The 24,862-nt window shown below is 38.8% G+C and overlaps 3 protein-coding genes and 1 long non-coding RNA gene across 15 annotated transcripts in view; 2 read left to right on the plus strand and 2 right to left on the minus strand.

The window, feature by feature from the left end:
* The window catches only part of Pdp1 (PAR-domain protein 1), a 67,894-nt gene extending 46,606 nt beyond the window's left edge, over positions 1-21,288 (minus strand). For 2 of the 11 annotated variants that reach the window (XM_012362759.2, XM_012362758.2), the window contains exon 1: positions 904-2,789. In XM_012362759.2, the coding sequence (XP_012218182.1) occupies positions 904-1,249 (346 nt within the window). In that variant the 5' untranslated portion in view covers positions 1,250-2,789. Of the gene's footprint in view, positions 1-903; positions 2,796-20,431 lie in introns of those variants that run through there. The other 9 variants (XM_012362754.2, XM_012362770.2, XM_012362769.2 and 6 more) reach the window with 9 other exon arrangements.
* The window catches only part of LOC137000197 (uncharacterized), a 57,800-nt gene that overhangs the window by 32,786 nt on the left and 152 nt on the right, over positions 1-24,862 (plus strand). The gene's annotated exons all lie outside the window — the stretch shown is intronic.
* LOC105669688 (U2 small nuclear ribonucleoprotein auxiliary factor 35 kDa subunit-related protein 2) lies at positions 9,375-13,109 on the plus strand. The gene is made up of 3 exons (XM_012362772.2): positions 9,375-9,604; positions 9,859-10,063; positions 10,724-13,109. The coding sequence occupies exons 2-3, from the start codon at positions 9,861-9,863 to the stop codon at positions 11,238-11,240; spliced, it is 720 nt and encodes a 239-aa protein (XP_012218195.1). The 5' UTR covers positions 9,375-9,604; positions 9,859-9,860; the 3' UTR covers positions 11,241-13,109.
* LOC105669683 (uncharacterized) overlaps positions 22,622-24,862 on the minus strand; it is a 30,051-nt gene continuing 27,810 nt past the window's right edge. For both annotated transcript variants that reach the window (XM_067355828.1, XM_012362751.2), the window contains one exon: positions 22,622-24,780. In XM_067355828.1, coding sequence (XP_067211929.1) covers positions 23,994-24,780 — 787 coding nt within the window. In that variant the 3' untranslated portion in view covers positions 22,622-23,993. The remainder of the gene's footprint in view (positions 24,781-24,862) is intronic.

Consider the following 24,862-nt stretch of genomic DNA (forward strand, 5'->3'; position numbering starts at 1 on the left):
TTTTCACTGTAATACTCTTTTGTATTTTCACAAACAGCAAAATCTAAAATTTTACTCGTATCTCCGGCGCACTGAACAATTGTTGCGTATCTCTTCGTACTCGTGTAAAAATTAAAAACAGAAAGAAAATAGAAGTAAATTAGTAAAATCTATTCATCAACGTCGATCGTCCTACATCGCGTGATACATTTTTCCTTGCTCGTAGCTAGAGCATTCATTACCGTAATCGTTTACCATTTTTAGGAAATTTGATTATCTTAGATCATCGTCGATAGACAGTCGAGCAGTCGCAAGAATTCAATGCGCGTCGCATCGAATTTTTATTTTCGCTTAAGTTAAATTAAATCTCTTTTATCGGTCTAAATTTAAGATCTTATACTTTGCCGTTTTTGGCATTTTTTGTATTATTGATAAAAGGGTCTGTATCATAAAACGACGAAGAAACGCGAGCCTCTTGGGTATAAGTGTATAAGAAAATGGAATTATAATCGAGCTGTTATCTAGGATGTATGCGGAGGTAGCTAGCTCGAGAGCTGATGAGATATATTAACCCTTTCGATAGGACCGATCCATTTGGTGATTGACGTCGCGTGACGCGTGATCGACTTGGGCACTTATATAATTTCGCATCTGGGGAATTCTCTTCGGGGTAGCGGGAAAGAAGATAATTTCGAATTTCCAGGAGCCAAGGCCAAAATGATCGAAGATACAATCTAATTTTTTCGAGAAAAAATCGAGAAAATTAGTTCCTCATAAATAAATATCACTGGTTATTAAGCATTTTTCTAGCATATTATTTGTCTTCTAGCATAATCAATACTAAATTGTTTGCGCTTCATAAAATTGCACTGTTCTCGGTTACGAAATGCATTGATATCGCCAAAATCGACGCGATTTGGGTACCTGATCCGTCATAAGGAGCGGCTCTCCTCTGTCCGATCTGCCCTCTAATAGGGTGAAGATGCTGCTGTTGGTCCAAAGGCGGCGGCGGTTGGGCGGTTTGTAGCTGCAAATGATGCTGCTGGGAGAACGGATAGTGGGTGGATGCATTTACGGCGGCGGAGGCGCTTCCCGGTAGTTGCTGATACTGGCCACCTTGATACTGACGGGGATGATGCGGGTGATTGTGGTGGGGGTGCGGATGCGAGTACGGTGCGCACCAGGCGTAACACTGCTGCCAAGACGCGGCGACGTTCGCACCGGCCGTCCCTTCACCCTCCTCGTTCCCCGTTCGAGTCCAGGAATCCATACTGAACTCGATAGAGTCCTTTTTTTTTCTTATCGGATACGCCGCAAGCTGTATTGGATTGGAAATGTCTTCGCGGAATCACTTGTTACTCAGAAAAGAATTAATATCATGTCTGAATTTGATCGTTCATTTCCATCTGTTGTTATTTCACCAAGTTCTGCATTACATCTGTTAATTTCGATGCAACGATGTGCTTTTTCACTTTTTTTCAATTAATTCTTATCACTCGAAAGATTAAATAATTTCTTTATCAATTAAATAAATTTTTAGTTTCCACGACAAAATGATTAATTGTAATACTTTAGTCGATTTTTATCGTTTTGATTGTAGCTGCAATTTTATTTCTCGATGCAATTTCGTAAACTTCATCAGTCACAAATTAGCATATATCTGCTTTTGATGGTTTTCTTGCACGTAATTTCACAGATTGTTGTCAATTGTCCTATAGGTGATGCACAGAAATTTGCGGATTAGAGAAACTTCCTCTTTCGCGTGAGTAATCATATATAAGTGTACCTTCCGCAATATTCCATCCGATCTCGCGAAGTGTGTATAGCAGTATGTAATTTAAATACGTGCTGAAATTTAATAGCTAAATTATAATTTAAAAAAAGTGGAGTTTTATAGATGCATAGTGTTATCTCGCTCGCAGTACATATAAAATATATTCAGTACACCTTTTATTGAAAAAAAAGAGTAAAAATCTTGAAAGAAGAGAAAGTAGAAAAAAAAATAATACAGACATTTTCATTATCTGCTATAAATTATGTGTGAACATTTGTTCGTATTTATTAAAATAATATAATAGTATGTAAAATTTAAAAAATCCATTATCCGTCCATCTAAGAGAAAGGAATGCATAGTATTTAAATAACTTATTGTAATTCATGGCTCAATGAAACGCTGTGGATGTTACTGTGTACCGAGTAAAATAGTAACGCTGTAAAAGAGACAGAAAAAGAGAGAAAAACTCTACACTTCAAGACGTAAGAGGAAACATAAGCATTTTTGTTTTCCTTAGAGCTTTTACGCCATCGTGCGATTCAGACAAAAGCGAAACGGATGTATTACGGAAAAGTACAGTGTAAAATGAGTAATGTAGAAAATCACGATCACGAAGAAACAAGCGGTACGTTCCGCTATAACTGTCGATTATTCCCACGAAAAGAAGCCTCCGCGAGCGATCGATCTCGTTTGATGAGCCACAGCTGCGGTTTAAATTCACTGCGTTACTCCGCGAATCCGGCTGGTTTCTTCGAGGTGTCGTCGTTCGAATCTATCGATCCAAGTAAGTTACTCCCGCGTCACGGCCTGAATCGGCAAAAGCGCGATCACGATCACGAAGAATCACGGATGAATGCACCATGGCGTCGATAATAAAGTGTCTTTTGACATAATCGGATAGATTCACGCACGCGAATGCATCCGGCCCGGCTTCGGCCGGAGAGGAGAGATTCGCAGCGCTTTGTCGCGAGGATCGCCGATACAATCTCGGACGCACACAGCCCGAAGAGACCCGGCTGATGACTGAGAAGCAAAAGCTTCTCCTCCGCCTCGGAACGGAAGAGGGATGAGGGTGCAAGGCGCGTCGGCGACAATGCCGGGGGATGTGTCCGGATCCACGTGAACCGGGAGGCACGTTCCCCGGTCACGTGTTTGCCTGCAACCCCACCCGGCTATTTCTGGGAAACGCAATCCGGTATTAATTCCAAGTTAACAGGTATATCGCGGAGCGTGTTCAAATAGGTCCGTTTTGTTTATCTGCATAAATAGCACTCGTTTCCAGAATTATAATTGCAGCGAACGCGACGATCGACAGCAATCGTTACAGATCTTTATTCCAATCTACATCTTTTTAGTTATCGAATATTTATTTTTGAAAAATTTTTGTATTTTTTTCAAATTTTGATAAAATTTCGCGAAAGATACATTTCGATGAGAAGGATATGTATTCGATGAACTTTTTGTCTTGGAAAAAGAGTGATTAATGATAGCCGATGCGTCGGGAAGTAGATACACAACGAATTACTTACATATACATATACAGAAGACCAGCGCGTACTACTGCCCATTTACGTAAAAGCGGCGCAACGCAATCGCTGCGTAACGTGCCTATATGTCGGAGGCCCATGATCCGCGTATGAGATTACTTTGATATACGGCAGTTTATCGCCGGACACGTTGGGTTGTCGCAGGTCAGGTCATACCAGGTCAACGTACTTTTCGTACATTTGTCCGTACACATATTCTCGGTTTCCGGAATTTCTTCTACCCGGCAACTTCTATTCTTTTTACCTGACATTGTATTTGCATCGCGCGCTTACTAGTGTCGAACGCTTATATTAGATAAGCATCGTTCGACAATCGCTGGTAAATATCGAGTATGCGCGGAGAAGGATGGCCAGAAAATCGGATATTCAACGCAGTGAGATTGCTTAATCAATTCGGAAACGTTTCTTTATCAATACAAATAGAAATGGCTTTCTAGTTACGACTTCTTCGTGAACTTAACTGCGTAAGTTTAGACATTGGTGCAAATTTGGAAGTTTTGAAATTGAGTAGACTTTATTTGTGAGTAGAATTTGAATTTCAGCTTAAATATCGAGATATTTAATATTGAATATTCAAAAGTTGAAGAAAGGGAGGCGTCTTATTTTTTTCTTCGCAAAGGAAAAACCGGCCGAGTCATTAGATATCTCTCACGGTTGTCGATTCGGAGTTTCATCCATCGCTATACATTGGTCCAAGGATCAAATTTAGCGCTAAATGCGGAGTACAGTGGTGTTTATTATGGGCTGTCTGGACCATTAGGTTTACATTGCGAGCGTTCTTCACTCCGCTCATAACTGACTCGATCCATCAACTGCAGCAGCCGGCAGCAGCGCCTATGGACGTCGCGCACACATCCCTTTGTGTTTTCCGGCCGAACGACGATCGTATTCCAGACGTCGACGCTCAGACCCGGAGATCGGCGCAGGCCGACTCGGACTCTGTCGTGCGTGATGCCGCATTTGTTTCTCCTCCGATCGATGATTGAGGCAGATGGGTCGGATGGGCCATCGCCTGCCATGCGACAGATAAAAGCCTCCTCCCGTCCCTTCCTTGCGACGGGACGATTAAAATATAAATTGTTCTGGCGATTTCCTGCGGTCCGTCTGCTTCCGTCATGCATGAGATAATCCTCTCGTCGCTTTTATCGCCGTCGTTATATCGCGACTCGCGAAGGAGCTCAACTAGGCGTTACGATGTGTCGCGTAGTCGAACAAAGAATTGGGAAATTATGATTCCTAGATCTCAGAGAGAAGATTGGAGACAAAGGGATTCGGATTTCTAACTGCGAAATAAACGCAGAAATAAAATCTGTTTTAATTTGCAACTTGGTCAAAGTTAATAATCGTCAAGCTAGCTCTTAAGGATTTAATTTGCGCGACTAAGTGTTCGACTAATGGCAAAGATACCGCGACAGTTATTTAAAATTCTGGAAAAGAAAATCGAAAACGCAGCGTGTCGAAGATTTCCGCCCACTGTTTCGCACTGCAATAATTACGCAACGCTTTCTGACCGTTCTGAATGTGACCAGTAACTAGGCAGAGCGAGCACTCCCTTCTCGCGTTTGCTTCGCATTTAACAACCCCTACCTTGGCGCGCCGCTCGCGAAGCCACCCTCAGCGAGAACTCCCCGATGGTGATAGCCGTCTGCTCACGTGTTGTGCCACGTGAGTCGCGCTGCATCGAATAAAAGCGCACGTGGGCACCCGTTTCCGATAGCGAATCCGTGTCGCATCCCGGCGTATTTCAAAGACTTGAAAGTCACGTTCCATTTATAATTTCCATAATTTTCAATTTTCAAGAAGCAGGATTGTTTCCCCTCCGTTCGAGTTCTCGCCTCATCGTAAGCAGCAAAACGTCCAAGATATCAATCTTAAATAGATTCCGTCGCGAAAATTGCATTGTGCGCGCATTGAGTGCGCGCGAAAGTACGAGTCTGAGCGGCAGTTTTAGCGGACGCACATCTAGAAATATCCGTGTCCGGCTCGACAGCGCCGAAGGTCGCGTTACACCGCAGCGTAACGTGGCAATTAGCTTTTAATCGACACGTGGAAACAATTATTTCTCACGATGAATGTAAACGTGATAAATATGCTCCACCGACAAGATCGATCCAATTCAGTGCGCATTTATCAAACAATCCCACGCGAAAAGAGGAAATATATAATAATCGTCATAAACGAAGAAAAAAATCATGATAAATATAATTATCAAAATTAATTTTAATTATGATTGATAATATCTAACATAAAATTTACCACATTTGAAAAAAAAAAAGTATTTTAATATCCTCGGTTAAGTCTTCGCAATTTGTCTACGTGCAGATATCTCTAGTCCACTTTGCGGTTAATCTAAGTGACGTGCAATAAGAAAGAAAATTTTCACTCGCACGTGGCTGTACAGAAACGCGTGAACGAAGTTCGCGCGGTTTGAGCGTGAAAAACAGATTTCTAGTTCCGCGAAGCGTTAAAGGCAGGGAGACTGACGATCTTATGTATGTACGTCGTACCAAACGAATCGTGAAGCTGCGCGCGCCTTTCGCTTCCGGTTCACCGATCTCTCCACATTCGTTAAGCCACCTTCTCGGTTCCCGGCCGGAGTCGGCCCGACATTTATGCGGCCGAGGCACTTTCGCTCGGCCGCGCCAAGCCGGCTCGCCTCGATATTACAGATTCATCCTTACAGCAATAATAACCTCGTAAGAGGCGCACGATGATTACGCTCCGAATCCTCGCGTACCCTCCTCGCTGGTATTAATAATCTCGCGCGGGGCATGTACCCGGAAATTTTTTGAGTTTCTGTAAAGAGAGAAAGTATACGTGCAATCCTTTGCTGTAATCGTTGCAAACAATACGCTTTTATATCCTTATAACATTTATTAATGTTGTTCAAAAATTTTCTCCTATATGTAGTCGTTGGTTTTCATAAAATTTAATGTAATATTTTTAATGGAACACACACATCCGGACATTTTAACGATAAAAAAAACATCTCGCTTCGCATGATAACTCCAGAAATCTTTTTTCTCTCTCTCTCTCTCTCTGGGTACTCTGGTCCATGGTCGTTACTGTCTCATCACAGAAATCCTTCCAACCGTCAGGAAGTGACGGTACAATTATGGTAAAGATGTTTGCCTGTCCACGAACGGCAGAATGTTATTCGTGATCTCGGCTCCGAAACGGTGTTTACATAGTGCACGATAATCAGAAATTCATGGCTTCCTTCTTTTCATTCATAGGCGACGCAATCATTTTCCCCCGCAAAGCTGATTATTCAGTAAGTTCTCCTTGACCGTCCCGATTGTTCCCTGTGCACATTCTCGCGTGCTGCAAGGTCGAAAATGCTAACAATGGACGCACATTAATAACGCGAACATACGTGTATGCCGTGTCATGGTAAAATTATTTTTTTTTACTTTGTATCAAAACTCTGTCGCTTATTTTGGAGGACCCATTTTTTTTCTAACTGCATAACATTTACATTGCGGTAACATTGAATAATATTACTCGAGCATAAAAATTTACTACATTATTTTTCAATAATTTATCACATGCGCATTCGCTATTTAAGGTGTGAATAAATTTAAATAAATTGTTTTTTTTTTTAAATTGCAAACGTAAATGGCACAAGAAGAATTCTATTTTGAAAGCAATTTTATCGAAGCTAGTTTCTATTGCTATTGAGCACATCACATTGATACACCGGCAGTAATCATCATTTGCAATGTCTATGTGTGTCGCGTGTGACAAACGCGCGGCACACGGCGCATCAACGATCTGCAACGCTTATGTGTGCGATCTGCATGTCCGGTGCCCTTGCATACACAGGTGAATTGCTTCGAACACATATATCGTTCCGTGGAAATTTATAAATAATTTCCAGATATTTTTTTTTTCTATCCACACTTCGAAGTGTGCTGAAGAAAACAATTATCGTGATTTTTGCATTTTTTTGTTAACAATTTCTAGTTAACATTAAAAAAATGCATGTATAGAGGCATTTAATTATTATTATCGATGGAAGCTCAAAGAATAGTTGCAAAAATGAAGCTATCAGATTCAGATATTGATGGTTTCTGCGTTATCGTGTGCATGATATCAATGACGGACTTTCGGCGAAACCGCTTTCCTTGGAACGGTACCAGATGCCAGCAGAGTCTAAAGCGTGATTCGTGCTGCGCTCTGCAGGACGTACACTAACAGCATTCATCGAAGAATCTTCTTCGAATTAAATTTGATTTTTATATTTATTGCTTATAAAATTGCAGAATTATTCAGGAAATATATATACACAAAATACTCAACTTTTTTGCACTTTCTTTCTGCATATATGCATTTTTAAAATAAATTTATTATATATTTTTTTTTTAATCTTAGGCATAAACAAATTGCAATAAAAAATTATAAAATTAATTAAAATAGAAATTTTAGAAAATTATAAAATTAAATAATAAAATTTTTTTAGTAAAATAAGATTTTGATTTAAAAGTTTATCGCCTAATATTGAGAGAAATAACTAAAAATTATTCTGTTTGGCAAGTTTTTGCCAACGATAAAGTTGTTTTCTTATTTATCAAAAAAATCTATAAATGAAAAAAATGCAGTAAGCTGAGGAATATTGTATAAATAACAGTATAAACATTAGTAAGACACGTATTTCAAACGACGTATATCTATCTTTTTTTTTAATGACATATAACGATAAATCATTCAGCGTTAATCTTGCTGAGAATACTTAAAAAATCAGTCGATCATCCTTAACTCGATCATATTTGCAACAAATATAAATAAATATAATAAAGCGTATCACCCGTCTTTATAACTGTAACACCATCGATAAGATGATAAGTCGTACCGATTTCCGTGATAAGAAGTGTAGTTTTCGTTATCACACTACACCACGCAAGAGAATCGATCAGTAATTTAAACATACGCGCACCAATTATAGAATGTGCAGAATACTGAATAGCTTATGTATTCTTATGTATTCTTATGTATTCTATGATACGGCTTAATTGCGATTTAATTGCTGCTTAATGCGCTACAAACGAAAGTACAGTGTATTAATAATCGATTTCGATACACCTTGCATCCAAGTGACAATGCAGCTAGTACGGTCTCATCATGATCAGAAAATTCAAACAGCCGGAAGTACACTATATTTACAAAGATATAAGAAAAGAGTTCCGAGCTGTCACGGCACAAAAGTCTGACATGCTTCTCTGGTGCCATTTTGTGTCGTTTTATTTCGATATAGCAACAGAAAAAGAACGAAAGGGAAGAGGGAAAAGAAAAAACAAAAAAATTTACTACAAGTAAACATTTTGATTTATGAAGCATTTTCTCTCTTCAAAAAATAGTGACTTTATGTTGTTAAATGCGATTATTCTTAAATATTTTTGTAAATATCTCTGTATCAGATAATAAATTAAACCGTTAAAAGATATAATCAAGAAATACAATCCATTATGTTCAAAATTTCTTTCAGAGATCTGATAACTGAATAATTCTGAATTGTTCGAGAAAAGAATAATATACAACAGTCGAAAATATAAAATAGCTAGAGTTACATAGTTAATTATTCACAGTAATTTCTTTTTATCCAAATGTGAGATTTATAATTTATTTTAGAGAATTGTTGCCGTTTATAAATTGTTTATTTAATTAATGATTTAAGTGCAGAACTAACAGTACTAACATACTCGCAATATTGAGAATTAAACAGATGTCTCATTCAATCGCAATTTATTCATCTCGACGAAGAGATTCATCGTCGTACTTTGATTGTAAGTCCGATTACAAGTCGTGCTAGATAGGCAAGAACGAAGTTCAAGGGAAACCGGTGGAGTGTATAGCAATTAAGAAATAATGTCAAACTCGCTCGTTTATTTTAATAAAAGCCAAAATATATTTGTCTATGACATAACATGTCAGAATGTTTTATGCGAAGAATTAATATTTATCACAATACATAATAATCGCGATAATAATTATGACTCATTAATTGTATTTTGCAATTTGTAGCTATAATGATTTCGATATTTTCAAATAATCGAGAAAACAACGACATTATGATCATAAAAATGACGATCATTTCCTTGGATACCGTTTTATTAAAATCAATGGAAATTTCGTGTGCTGAATTTAAGAAGAAAAATTCAATTAATAAGAAAAATTTAAGAAGTTTAAAATGATTCACGGTTATTAATCATTTTCTCATGTGACTTTTATATCTAATGGCTTGCGAGACGTATTCTAAGAAAGGAAATATAATTAAATACATCCTGCCACATTCTATGCAACGCAGGTAGATATCTCTCTTTATGTCAAGATAAATACTCTAAAATATTTTATTATATTTTTACTTAGCGATCCTTAGATCTTCCCAGATCCTCAAAGTTGCGATTTTTAAATCTTTCAATAAAATTGGCTCGCGAATAATATACTTTCTCATCAATCGCACATGTTTTTAAAGATCAACAGTCATAAAATATAAATAATAGCATCATTAGAAAATCATCAGAATAAAGACAATATATATGTGCTGTACAAAATCATTAGACATGCCTGCCAGACGGACTCCAAAAGTCGAAGCACTGGTTGTGAATGCTATACGTAAACTGCAGGATGTACAAGGCTCGACGTCGCGGGAAATTAGTAACTATATTTCCCAGGAGTACGACTTTCCTGGCAAGGAGATCAGACGGCAGGTTCAACTCGCTCTACAACACGGCTTATCCTATGGGATCCTTCAGCGGTCGAAGGGGTACGAATTCGACTCGACGTTCCCGTTAATTATCAATAACTCAATTAATTCTACTAATAGGATTTTATTTCTGGAGTAACGTTTGCTAGCCGCACTAAATTATACCGCATTTCGTAAGCGTCTCATAAACATTCGATCGAATTAGTCGCGCTAAAATTTTATTTCAACCGTTTATTTTGGTATCGCGCAATACATTGGACATATTTACGATGTTATTTTTTTCCATTTCTTTTTGGTATTACGAAAAACTCGCTTATCAATGCCAATGATAATTCCGCTAGGTCATAAATAAAGCGTAATAGATTAAATCATGATTGTAAAGGCGATACGTGACCCACTTCGTAAAAAAAATATTTTGATCGCATCACACACAGTGTTCTCACTTGATCAAATAACTGTTGTGTCATACTTTGTTGGTGCAACGTAATGTAGCATAAGTTAAAAAGGTTTTGAATTTGACTTTTAAATGCTCGATAATTATGCATATTTGTGTAAAAAAAGAATTCTATTGTACTATTGTACTAAGTATCAAAATTATTGCTCAATACTACGCTATAGGTTTTTTCGCAACAAAACTTCCTGACACGCAATAATTTATCACAATTTTATACAAAATAGTGTGATTATTGTTATATTGAAACATTTGACTGGCATTTCCAGAGGGTATTCGTACAACCGCGACTACCTCGGGTGGTTATCGTTGGGGGATGGAACAGGTGACGGGGTGATGGAACCATGTCCAAGCCAACCATGGAGATTCGGCGTGAGGAAACGCCGACTTGCGAAACGCCGGCGTCAGCGAGCCCAGCGTGAGCGACGCCGGAGTGAGGGACGCGAACGCAGCCGCAGAAAAGGACGTTCTCGAGGAAGACGAAGACGCGGCAGAACACGCGGCAGAACACGCGGTAGAACGAGGAGGCGTAGATCTCAAAGACGTCGAGGAAGAAGACAAACTAGAGGAAGAAGAAGGAGAAGAAGAGGAGGAACACGCGGAAAAGAAAGAGTTAGAACGCGCGCTGATCCCGGCGAGATGGAAATGGTGGCGACGGTTTCGGAGCTGAAGGAAAACGTTTCTAAAGACGGGGATTCGCACAAAAGCGGAACTTCCATATCTGAACATTCGGACGAGCAGTGTTTACAAAATTCTCAAACTTTAAATATGTCCGATGACGTCTAAAAATCACGAAAATATGATTTTGCCGAAGAAAGAAAAAAAAGAAATATTTTGCGCGTACAGCAAATTAATGAACAAATTATTCGCTCGTCTCTCAACTTGAATTCCCGTGCACAAAGTATATTTCTATAGAGACATCATCTGAATTTATATAGATAGAAAAAATTTATATTGTAATACCTGCAAAAAGTCAGTCCTGTTAAATTTATATACAAATTTTGATATTTCGTGTATTTATATATTCATATTTTTACTCTAGTCTCTTGTGTATGACGTATTGATTATTACAACCATTTTTCCACACATATGTATTCATTCATAATTTTTCATAACGTAACATTGCAAATAGAATAACATTGCGATCGTGAAATAAGTCGCTACTAATCACACTGTGAAACTCGAGCTTCCTGAGAAATAAGCGCGACGAGCGCAGGGGTTTCGTAGGATCCATAGACAGCACTGAACACGGCCTTGCCGGCTAATGATAGTCGCGCTAATGACGGTCTGCACACGCATGTACGCGCGCACCGCGTGACTATTTCGCCTAGCAACTCTAGACTAGACACAAGTCACCGCAGCAGGTCGCGGTGTTTTGCCTTGCCAGCTGTGAATGATAAGTGCGTGTGTATCCAACGCGTAGGCAGATTACATCTCAGAACGCGCGGCTGATATTTAAAGAGAGGATTTTTCAACGAATTTCCAGTTAATCTTTCTTTTCCGGAATTGTTTTGACACCGTCGATTTGAGTACGATAAAACAGCTCTGCACAAAATTATTTTCCAATATTTTAACAACAATTTTAAATCTAATTAAACACGGCCAAAAATTTTAGATGTACAAAAGCGAAGATTAGATAAATTTTAAATCGATTTATCATAAGTGTATTTTGCTCAAAGGACAGTGAAATTCATTCAAAGATCTTAAGAAATGGCCTTTTATAAATTCTATTTATGTGAATTCTATTTATATCAAATATCGGAATAATTAATTCGATAAAACAATCTGAAATTTATTTCTAACTTACTATATCTTTATCTCGATTCCAGTGCGACGTCATATTTGGAAAGATATTAAGGCTTCGCGTTTTTCAAAATTTATGCGATTTTTATAAATATATTCTTCTTTACATATTTTTAACTGCTTGATTAACTTACGAACAGACGATAATAAATACAGAATAATTTTTTTGAAGATAAAAAATAAATAATTTTACACATTAATATAAATAATAATCGCCTGTCGATGAGAAGCACTGAATATATTTTACATTAACTATTTTTATTACTCTTGACAGATGATGACATTAAATTATTGCTGTTATATGAGCCCTTTTACAAGCTATGTTTGCGAATGCAACGGAAACTCCTTGCCCGAAGTAATCTCTTGAAAAATGAGATATAAATAAACGATTATGTACTATTTATCGTCACTACTATAATGATTAATGGCTGGTTTATGCTTCGGTCTTAATCTTAATCTTAGTCTTAGTCTTAACTTAATCTTAAGGACTCGTTTATGCTTCCCTGGAAATTCGGACTACGCATGTGCAAATGTAACAAAACCTAACCTAACCTAACCACAAATTGTAATAGATCCCGGTGCTGCAAATTATAGTGAATGTTAAAATGAATCGCCAGCGGCAAAAAACTTTAATGTTTGGAATGGCACTTTTGTTATTAAGTGCCTATGCAGCATGTGTATTATTAAGAAATTAAAAAAAAAATAAAAGAAAACCACGGAGATACGCTGTTCGGCCACTGAATCGAAAAAGACACGAAACTGGTCATTTCTTTTCTTTAATGAAAGATATGCTGAATATTGAATACGATCAGGAACAATTTTTTAAATATACACGGATCGAAAACCATTATTTTGCGCGGTTTCGTGCTGCGTCGGACGTCAGACTTACCTCATTGGCCCGGCCTTAGGACATTAGGGACTAAAGTTAAAAGATGGGATCTTTCCAAGATAAAGATTAAGACTAAGATTAAGACTAGGGAAGTATAAACGCCCTTATGGCATTCTACGTTATCAACTCTTAAGATTAAGATTAAGACCGAAGCATAAACCGGCCATAAGTAACTTGTTTAGCGTGATGAAAACTTCAATCGCGAGACTAATCATACGTCGTTACATTCATCGTGCTAAACACTGATTATACATTTATATTCGTGTTTCGAAATGACTGACAGATAAAGCAAGATATTTCAAAATTTTTCTTTCACTTCAATTTTCGTCGCCACGTAGAAAGATAAAAATAGTAAACAAATCTCTTGCGCCGTTGAAAACTGTTGGGTACAAATCGCTGAAGTTGTTCGCCGACGACAACATCCGCTCGCTTGCCGATCTGATGGTGCAGATTGTTTCTTCGTTTTCCTTCGAGGAAGCATATCGAGGGGAAAACGAATAGAGAGACGCGGGAAAAGAGAGAAACCGTCGTCGTTTCGCCGCAAAACCAAAAATACTCATGTCGGCCGGTATGTTGAAACCTGGCATAAGTTTTGGCGGGTTGCCAGAAGAGCGGTACTCGCTTGGGGGCCACGCCAGGCCACGAGCGATCAGCTTCGTCAGTTCAAATCTTTAGCTAAGGATAAAGGAAAATCGCCTCAACAAAAATTGCAGATTGATTGAATAACATTAATTGAGGTTATAATATTAATCAATATTTATTTTACGACCGAAACAGCCAATTTAATTTGACAACTTACTCGCGATAAAGAACATTTAATCTTTCATCAGGTATTTAAAAATCGCACCTTGAACCATGCAAGTTCAACCTGTTATCTAGATACGTTTGCTTTGAATCAGTATCTTTTGAAACAGAAACACTTTATACTCAGCCGCTGATAAGTTTATTGTTCCGCGAATAACTTTCTAGCGAAGCAAAACTCCGCTTACTCATAAGTTGTAGCAAAATCGGATAAAAAGTTTATTGTTTTCCATTATTTATGATATTCTATTTGTTAAGCATAACCGGTTCATCGGGAAATAATCTCTCTGCAGTCTCCTTCATTCTGCCAGCATTCGAAAAAATTTGCGAATGCATACCTTGACGAGAATCATGCTAACAAACGAAATCGTGCGGTGCTAAACGCCTCTTGCGACTCGCGGATATCGCAAGGGACCTTGGAGCAGAGTTAGAGAAACACGAAACTCGACGAGTAATCTCTCCGATTCATCATTGTTATCTGGTCTGCAGATAATGGTGAAGCATGAGAAATAATTTTGGGGGGATAATTATTTGATCATCAGCGTCATTATTATTTTCAACATGCTTTTGCAAAAAAATTGACGGATTAAGAAAGACAGGAAGCCGCTCATTTCGCGAAGCTGCAGTCCCAACCTTCGAAATCAAGGATTAATATAAAAGCGAAGCATTGTGAGATACAAATAATATAAACCATAAAATAAAATTCATTGCAATATGCTTTAATATGTATTACAAAGTTAAATTATCTCATTAAAAATTAAAATAAATAACAGGAAAGAATTTACGACCATTTTTTAAGATCTAATTTGCATGATTTCGATGATTTGTAATCTGACAAGATGAATTCTTAATCAGTCTTTTTAATTCAACTTCTTACGAAGTATAGCGATCGTAGAAATCGTTATTCATGCCGAAAACGAGGTAATTAACCTTTACCTTGATCTCTTTGCGTTCGAACGATTTAAACCGGCATCGAAAACCGGTAGTTGTGGTGCAAATGGTAGACGTTGTAGCCAACTTGGAACGATTAGTAGCATCTGGTACACCATAAAGTTGGCACTATTGTGACAATTATGTGAAACGATGCGGAGGTATATGCGTCGTGAGCCAATTGTTTCTCATTCTATCATATTAATAAAGCCGAAGTTGATCTCGCGTCGCACGCCAACAAGTTAGTTTCGTCAAAGCGCGATATTTATATCCGAACAATAAGTAGTTCCTTGCGAGAACTGTTTATCATGAGATAACAGATGCGTCTTTAGTAGATAGGTAATTAATAAATTCTTAACGTTCCTCTGCTATAAAAACACATTTATTAAACTGAAATGAGTATGGAAAAGCGCCAGGAAACCAGGAATCGACGTGGAAGTATTAATAAATACGTGATTGGTATGAAATATAAGCTAAATATTACACCAAATGCGATTATTTTTTCAGCTGTGTCGCACGCGAAGCGGCTCTACCGTGCCGAGCCGTGTTCGAGTTGGTGCTACTCTTTTCTGATCTTCCAGCCTATCCATCAAACGGATTGACGTGTGTACGGTCCTGAGGCACGCCAAAAATAATCGCCCAACATATTGTGAAAGAGCACAAGGCATGGTACGAGGAACGGACCGTAATACTGGTGCTAAGCTTTCGACGCGATTCATCTGCCGATAATTACCGAAAGCGAAAAATACACACAATGAATATATAAAGCTTCTTACCCCTGACATTATCGGACCGTGAACTATGCCTTTTTGAAAGGTCCGGATTGAAACAATTCCGTATTTACGAGTTATTGTGCGATACTTAAACTGTCCCGTTTCGATAATAATTTACAATTTTGACATTTTAGTTCAATCAAGCTATTTTAATTGAATTTCGTTTTATATTCGTTTATAAATATAAAAATAGAAGCAATTAAACAATTGTATTTTATATCATCTTTATTACATGCTCTTCGAAAATATACATATTTTTAAATATATTTTAATGAAAAAGGTCAAAAAGTGACGTTGCAAACTTTGCAAAATAAAACACAAAGACCGTGTTTTTAACCACGAATGATTATATACATTATTTTTAAATATATAATTATAAAATATATAATTATAAAAAAATATATATAAATACGAATGATTATATACATTATTTTTAAATATATTTTAATGAAAAAGGTCAAAAAGTGACGTTGCAAACTTTGCAAAATAAAACACAAAGACCGTGTTTTTAACCACGAATGATTGATGGTTTCCAAAATGAAATATGAGATTCTTCAACTGTTTAGGCAGGCAAATTATAGAATAGTGACATGTGCTAAATGTAATTTTTCTAAATATGTTACGGTGTATAAAGTTGCGTTTCAAGAAAAAGGCAGTTGACAATGAGATAAATAAAATAGCGATGTTATAAAAATTGTACTTATATATTCATTTTAAAATACAGATTGCAAATTTCATTGTATTTATCTTTTAGACGATAAAAAATTAATTATGCTATTATAAACATATTAGCGTATTAATAGCTTAAGACAAAGCTTTGACCAATATATAGTAAGAGCAGGCCTTATACTTTGTTGACAATGCATGCGTAAATCTGTAGTTCATTTCGCCATCAGACAATAAGGCAGGAGTAGCACATAAGTATATTGATCGTAAGAAAGTGAATGAAAAATGAAACGGCGCTTAGCACGCGACTTATCGGCGTCCACTTGCCGGCTTGCATTCTCGTCATCGACAGTCGTCGGGTCACTAACGATGACGTCTGCGACAGTGACCATAAGTGCCATCGATCACTCACAGACGCACAGACTTGAAGCAAACAGTATGCCTATCTTTTATTCGAACTAAGAAACAGATAAAAGATCGTATTTTTTGTTTTTACGTATAGCAAAGAAATACCTTCACTTTTGAAATATTTCCAATTTTAAAAAACATCAGAAAACCCGTTATTTTTTAATTTTTTAATGAAATTAATAAAATAATAAATAATAAATAAATATTTAATATCATTCGTGAGCTTGAAGAAAGAAAAGAATCAATTAGACTCCATATCGTGGACGTCAATTAATTTTAATTGACATCTATCACGTGGCCGTTAATTGCTAAATACGTATATATGAGAAGAGCGCGCATTACAACGCAGTTGATTTTACAATAGGAGGAAAAGCAGGCAAAATTATGAGTAGGGAAATGGAACGCAAGTAAAGACACGACAGACCCGGTGGGAACAATGAAAAGATAGAAACGGAGGTATGCCATTACACGGCGTAATTGGCCGAATTGGAAAGTCTGGGGCTTCCCTTGCTCTCTGCCCTTCCACCCTTCTCTGCTCTCATTTATATCCCTCATATCGATCGGCATAAATACGAGGTGTAGTTTACCTCGTCCCTTCGCGAGCTCTCGGTGCGTCTTGTGCTGGTCTCTGCATAATATAACAGCGCCCACTAGGGCGATATAGCTTAATTCTAAAGTATCGAAATCTGTCTGACATCAGAACTGACATCGGTTCAAATGAATTTTCTGAATGCTGACTGCGATTATACGCTCAGCTTTCTGCATGTGTATGTTTAAAGTCGATTCATTTAATAATTGATTTTATCTATTATAATATTTTTGAATTACATTTATAATTGATTTTTTATTCTTAATATATCTACAGACTATGTATATAACAAGAGCGGAAGAATGGCATGCAGCCCAGAAAATCATAATGATGATTATGTGATATAAAAATAGATGTATAACACACTGAAGACATTAAAAAAAAATCACTGCAATTTTATACGTGTCGTAACATCGACTGCCAACAGATAACGAACAAAACGATTATGAAATCTTAATGCTGCGATATCATAATACCGAAAATAAATAAAATGTCACTGCTACAACCATATGCACGAGTAAATGAAAGGGATTCAGGTTCTTATGACGCTGCAGTATCAGAAAGTATGTAATACGAAGCGTCGCTTTACTTGCGATATATCATGTGTGTTTGCAGCCACATAGATCTTCTTTTATCAAGAAGATATTGCAACGACCAGGACGCATTTTTCCTCTAAACTTGAACGCGTGGCAACGAACAGAGTGCCAATTGAACTCGAGACCGAATTATTTTGGCGACGATTTATTTATGCGTATTTTAAAAATATTTGCTAATATGGGAAACAACTGATAAAAATAGTCGATGAAAACGGATCGATCAGCGTCTCTGTAACATGGGCGGTGCGCGTTAAAAAAAAAGTAATCAGAAATAGCATTACTTTTTCTCTTGCTTTTTATCTACGGAACGAGATTCGAATCCACTTCAGATAATCGCATTTTGCGTAATCGAGAAAGCAATTCGAGCGGACTTTGTTATCTATCGGATGAAAAAAAATGCAATATATCGCTGACCAAACTCGGAACATAAAAATTCAACGGAATAAAAAATGATTGACGCATCTCCCTCGTATGCACATATCCGCGCTCTATGTTAATTATTTAATCTGCATTACATTAATAATTCGATTCAGTGAGGTAATAAATTGGGGACAGTTTCCTGGCTCAACGTAACGAGTTACTTCCCATTCGACTATGCAACCTGTTTCGTGCATCGCTCATAATAAAACTAGCGGCGTGACAAAAATGGCATCATCCGATTGCAACTTGCATCAAACGGTGCATCGTTTCCTGGAAAACGCGCAACCGTCATTAGCCGGAAAATATAGATGGATTAAGAGAAATTGCCTTTGCAATACTACTTTAAAATATAAGTTTACAGGATAAATTCCTATAAGTCTTTGATCTATGTATTTTTCACAGGACAACAAATTTTTTGTACTTTAACAATTATGAGTTATGAATAACTTGGATTGATTTCTTTTTTACGTAAAAGTCAGAGGAAATATTTATTTCAACGAATTAACGAAACTAATTATCAGAGAAAAAAGAGGAAGAAATAAAAAATATGATAACACTCATGATTGAAATAACAAGCTTAATTGATTTCAATCAAGATGGGATAATTTTAGCATTAGTTTAACTAACTTTAACCTTTCTTAACGTTTAGACTAAAGGGGGGGAATAAGGAAAATTATTAAATTAAATCTTGCGAAAATTTAGGATTAAAATTAATTAGCAGGAATGCATAACTGGCAGTAATCAAATTGTTTATTTTTGAAATTAAAACTCGATAATATTTACCGATTTTTCATTTCACTACAAATGATATACGACCTACTACTGTGTGCATTCTACAGATTGTGGTTTAAAAAAATAATGTTCTTAATTACTTTTACATCTCGCGATAAATATTAAGGCTTTAATGTAGATTACCACAATTTACTGTGTGGGATATTTTATGCTAATTAAAAAAATCAATTATTAAATTCCATTTGAAATAGAAATAGAATTTGATTGAAGAGAAATGGGAGGGCAAAATCTATTTTAATTCCTAATTTCAAAGATAAGGCGTTCGCAACTTTGCGGAATGAATTCCTATCGATTACATTTAATTTAGCCATTTCGATTTTTTCACGATAACTTTGATTAAGTTCTTGCTCTTCTAGAATATATTAGAATGCTATCATATGGCTGTTATCCGACGTTCCTCGGCCCTCTCAGCCGCATCATGTAAGATTAGTCGCTTCATGCTCGTTCTGCCGAGCGGAGCGGAATCGGGCGTGTAGGTTGGGTTCGCTCAGGGCGAGGTAAGGCTAGCAGCATCACGTGGTGCGCCACGGGGTCTAAACGAGGTTAATTGGCAGACCAACAGCGTCGGCGCGATGACGACAAGCGCACAAACACACGCTCGTTGTCCTGCATGATATCTCTCTTTCTCTATTCCTCCCTCTATCTGTCTCTCTCTCTCTTCCCCTCTCTCCACCCCTTTCGCGTTCTCGCCCTTTGCACTTTGGCCCTCTTTGGCAGTCCGATAATAGGAAAAAGCGTAAGTTTTTACGGCGCGCTGCGCTCAGGGGCGTGCGTGCGTGCCAGCGCACACGAAATTCAAAGGCTCATCGAATATTCAAACTTTCGGCGAGCGTGCTGCGCACCATGCGCTCACGTGATCGCCGCTAGTCCGCGCTGTGATAGCCGCGTGTTTGCGCGAATTTTGAAATATGATTTTTTCGAAAATCGACCGGCAGTAGCGAGTTGCGAGCGCGAACAGCGCAAAATTCTCGCGCTCCGCAACCGGCCGAACGCAAATGCGCCGCGAATGCAAAGAGCAAATCTTTAGGGAAAGATTTCTCGGCGCATTTCCACGGAATCGTGAGTTCGCGGACTAACCACAGGAGGAGAGAGCCGCTAAGAGGCGAACGTCGAGAAACGATCGAGGACAGAGGAAAAGAGCGAGGAGGAGAGGAGCGCGCCGAGCGCGCGGAGAACGGCGAACGCTCGGAATCGGCACGGCTGTGAGCCGGGCGACCGGAAAGGTCGGCCGCACGTTGCGCGTGCCAGCGGACAATTTACGCGTGCAACATACGCAGTCATCCCGCGTCAGCGAACTGGCCAACACTTACCGATCAGCGGAAATATGCTGGGCTGGTCGAGCAGCGACTTGAGACTGTTTTCGACGAGAGTGGGAGAAGAGCGGTCCTTGTCACTCATTTCACGCACTGCGCCACGAAGCCTACAAGCGCACACCTCGGGGCCTACCGCACGCAGCACACACGCGGGGACACACTCGATAGCACACACCGCACACGAGTTATAGATAGAGAGTTATAGAAGGCACGGGACGGAACGAAGCGAATCGGTGCGATGCGATGCGATGCGATGCGATGCGATGCGATGCGATGCGATGCAATGCGATGCGATGTGATGCGATGCGATGAGATGTGTTGCGATGCGATGCGGCGCGATGCGGCGCGTGAAACGGACGGACGGACGCGAAAGAACGAATCGACGACGTACGAACGATGAACCAGCGGACGACCGGGAGAGAGGAAAAAGACAGACAGGAGGAATATGTTACACGTATATTCCCTCGTGACGGCACACACGCTGCAGTTGTCGCGCGCTCTGTATGTACAATACGTGCTTGCGCTCCGATGCGCGAGAGACAGACACGATCGAAAATATACGACGGTTCCGTCAGACCGGTCTTGTGCCGCGGAGGAGAGGCTTCGCCCGTCGCGATTGCCGAACCTCTCGCCTCGTCGTCACGTTGCTCTCTCGCACTATCCCTATCAGCTTTGTACGCCTATGCGGCCGAGCGCGCGACCCGTTCCCTATACCCGCTCTCTGGGCGCGTTAAAATAAACGCGGAGCGCTGGCCCCGTGCTGGCGGTGCTCTTGAAAATCAATCTAAAAGTGGCTCGCCTCGTGGCGCGATCTCCTGGTCGACTGGTGGACCGAGTGCCGTTTTAAGCCTGCCGACGCCTGCCGCACTGATAACGAGCACCCGAGTGCTCGCGCCTGCCTGCCTCAGCGTTATCAGGTTGCGCGCGCAATCGCGACCCGCTCTCACGCTACGACCCCGCATTAGCGACCCGCATCGCGACGCCGCATCGCACCAGAAGGCCGACGTCGATCGGTGCCGAGTCGCGGCTTCGATCGGCTGACGAGACTTTGCTCTCCCCTGTCGCATTCTTCTTCTCGCTTTCTACAGTAATTGTATATACGACTGTCAATCCAGGGGGACGATTAGAAAATAGAATTGCTGTCGAGGAAAAAAAGGGCTCGTAAAAAACGAATGCATTGCGATACCGCAGACGAAGAAGTTTGAATGTGCTATGTAGATGCATTTGAGTTAGTATTGAGCTGACTTTTGTTATCGGTTCTGATAAAATGAACCTTTCATAAGTTTGCGGATGTTGAGGTCTATATTTCAATCAACAATGCTTAAGCAACGCACAAATCTTGAGATATGATTCAACTTATTTAGTGGAGTCGAATATATTATCACGCGAAAAATATTAATAAAAAGAACTCTGAATCTTTTCACACAATTTAAATTTGTCAAAATTTTCTGAAAAATTCTTCTTTTTTTGATATCACAATGCTATCATCCGTTTGGCGAATGTATAATAATGATGCTCTTTCATTTCGTCTTATTGGATCGATATACAAATTTTTCAAACTTTCTTGAATATTGTAACAATCTGCTTATTGAGGATGTCAACTAATGTTACTAAATTAAATATATTGATACTATTAATTATATATAGATACATAACTATTTAAAGATTTTATATCATGAATATTTAGAGACAAAGCTTCCCAATCTGTCAGCGCTTTAACGTAATGAAAAGCACTTGGCAAGCTTGTTAGATCTATAGAACCATAGATAAGATAGTTAAATCCCATATCGAATGTTAAGCGGTCAGTTAATGCATATATGCATATCTGGTTGCCATCTGCAGCTTTTCTCACTGCAAATGACTATAGTCACGATGACCGCTCTCAAGTTTCTCTCTCTGCTAATTGTTATCGCACAAAATTGTGTTCAATTTAAAAATTAACATTTGTAGAAAGATATACTTATAGAATCATTATATATAAAATATATTTTTAAATAAAATTATAAAATAGAAAAGCAATACTATAATTAACAATTTTAATAAACTTTACAACTGCGATAAAAATTACCCTTTATATTGAAATCTCAAATCTTTACATGTTAAATAATAATGATATTTAGCTGAATTAAAGTACGTGATTAAAAGAAAAGAAGGGAAAAGCAGCAAAAAATATAGATAAAATCGAAATATTTTGGCATGATATTCAGCATGATATTTATTATACAATTACAAGTGAAAATGACAAATTATGCACAATGAAAATATGCAGAGAGCAGCATCGTAAATTCTAGAACTCTGTCTCAAATAACGCCATATCATTACATGTTATTAAGAGATATGTTGTTCTCGTGAATTAGAGTACAGCAGTCGTAAACAATTGTGAGATTTACAAATTTATTAATTTTAAAGAATACCAAAAATCGTGTTGCACTATGAATTAAATGAAACAACTATCACAATAGGCATGCGAATAAATAATCGATTTCGATAGTTAAGTGTAAACAAGTGAAAAGTCGCAAATTGAAAATATCTTGCAAAACCAGCAACATGTATCAGAATTATCAAATAACAGAAATGTAATAGAAAATATAGATTTTATAAGAACGTTCGTAGCAAACTTCATCACTAACAATAGACAGTTTATCTTTTCGCATATATTTTTTACATTCTTCCAAATTTAAGTTGTTACGCACTTAATGAATCAAGTTATACTAACTTAAACTACATCGCGACAGAATAATACAAATTATTAAAATTACGTTCATTACGTTCGAACTCAATCAAATTAACTCAAGTCCAATTCGATTCAATTTATAATAAACGATTATTAATTAATCGAATCAAACTGGGACAATTGTCAACCGCGAAACACGCTTAACGCATCAGGCTTTTCAAACATTTCTGAACGAATGGAACTACAATATATGAGGTCATCGATAGTCGCGCATAGACGAGCGAAGTTTCATTGTTACTGATATGCACGGAGTTCGCGAAACTACGAGAGATATGGCTGATTGCAATGTCCAAGTAGACTATTCTTCTCTTCTACACTTATAGAATGGCCGCGTTATCTATAAAGTTCACCCAGTTACGCGGGTATACATATATAAATTCCTCATTTTTTTCCATACGTTTTCTCTTACTATTCATTATCATATTTCTATATATCATCCTCGCGCGAGAACGTTAAACAATCTTCATGCGTCGTCATCGTTCCGAAATAGCGACGGAACGACGTTTTATGTACTTTCGAGATAAATCGCAGCTGTTATCGATTATTATACTACACGTACTACTCTACGTATTTTATGAACGTAACAAAAAGATCGCACGACTATGTAGGAAATTATTTACAAAGCTATTGCTTATTAAATATTCTCTCTTTTTCTCCCTCTCTCTCTCTCTCTCTCCGTCGGTCAACTTAAATATTATTCCTGAAAACAGTAGAGTCATACGATTCATGCTCGCGGTTCGCGCGAGCGAATCCAGCTTGCGGAATTCGTTTAAAACTGTGACGATTATTTGCGGTGGGATAAAAATTGGGTGTAGCACGCGCGGCTCAAACCCAACAGACGCTGACAGATTCGGTGGCGGTTTGTGGTGTGCCACCGAAACTCGCCCGGTGTTGCTTAAAAAGCGCCTGGATCTCCGCCGGCGTGGAGGACCATCGTCGATGTCTGGTCTTGTCCAACGGCACCTCCGGCAAGCCCACCTCGGTGTGACAGCCCTTGACGGGCGTGATCGAGAGGACCGTCGATGAGGGCAGGCCGACATCCTGGAAGGAGCTGATGGAGAAGAATCCGCTCTCGCCCTCGGCGCTGCTCACCGGACTGCTGGCCGGCTTCACTTTACTCTTCCTGGTTAATCCCGACTCCTTTTTCTCCAATCGCTTCGCGGCTCTGCTAAGCGTCGAAGTCGGTGTGCCGTTCGACGTGGTTTCGTTCGACGGCGTGGCGAGCGCGATAGCGTCCTCTTCTTCGGTCGTTTTACTGCTACTGGAATTCCAGGAGGCAGTGTCGGGCGATCTTCTCACGCCTGGTACAAAGGCTTGCAGATTTCGCGTGAATTCGGCGACGGACGACTTGGCGAAGTTTGGCGATCTATTATCGTTCTGTTGGCTGCTGCTCGATTCGTTTCCACGACCGGAACTTGCGGTCGACACGGCGTAGACGGCGACCTCCTGCAAGGTCGTCGAATTCGCGAAATTACCGCTCGGCAGCGAAAGAGACGCGTCGTGATGACGATGGTGCTCCGTTGTCGGGGAGGGGGAGGATCCGCTGTCCTCGATCACCCTAGCCAAATCAGGCTCTCGCATCGTCAGCAAGGACTCGACGGTCCTCAGTAATCTATCGGGACATTTAATTAATTTAATATGATAAGAAGATAATATCACTACTAATATAATAATAATAAAATAACTAATAAATT

Source organism: Linepithema humile, chromosome 1, assembly GCF_040581485.1.
Source record: "Linepithema humile isolate Giens D197 chromosome 1, Lhum_UNIL_v1.0, whole genome shotgun sequence".
NCBI classification, from domain to species: Eukaryota; Metazoa; Arthropoda; class Insecta; order Hymenoptera; family Formicidae; genus Linepithema; species Linepithema humile.

Excerpts from the sequence above, each read along its gene's own strand:
- LOC105669688 (XM_012362772.2), top strand. The coding sequence starts at position 9,861 with ATGCCTGCCAGACGGACTCCAAAAGTCGAAGCACTGGTTGTGAATGCT. Across the intron at positions 10,064-10,723 it reads ATCCTTCAGCGGTCGAAGGG|AGGGTATTCGTACAACCGCG; the intron begins GTACGAATTCGA and ends TGGCATTTCCAG.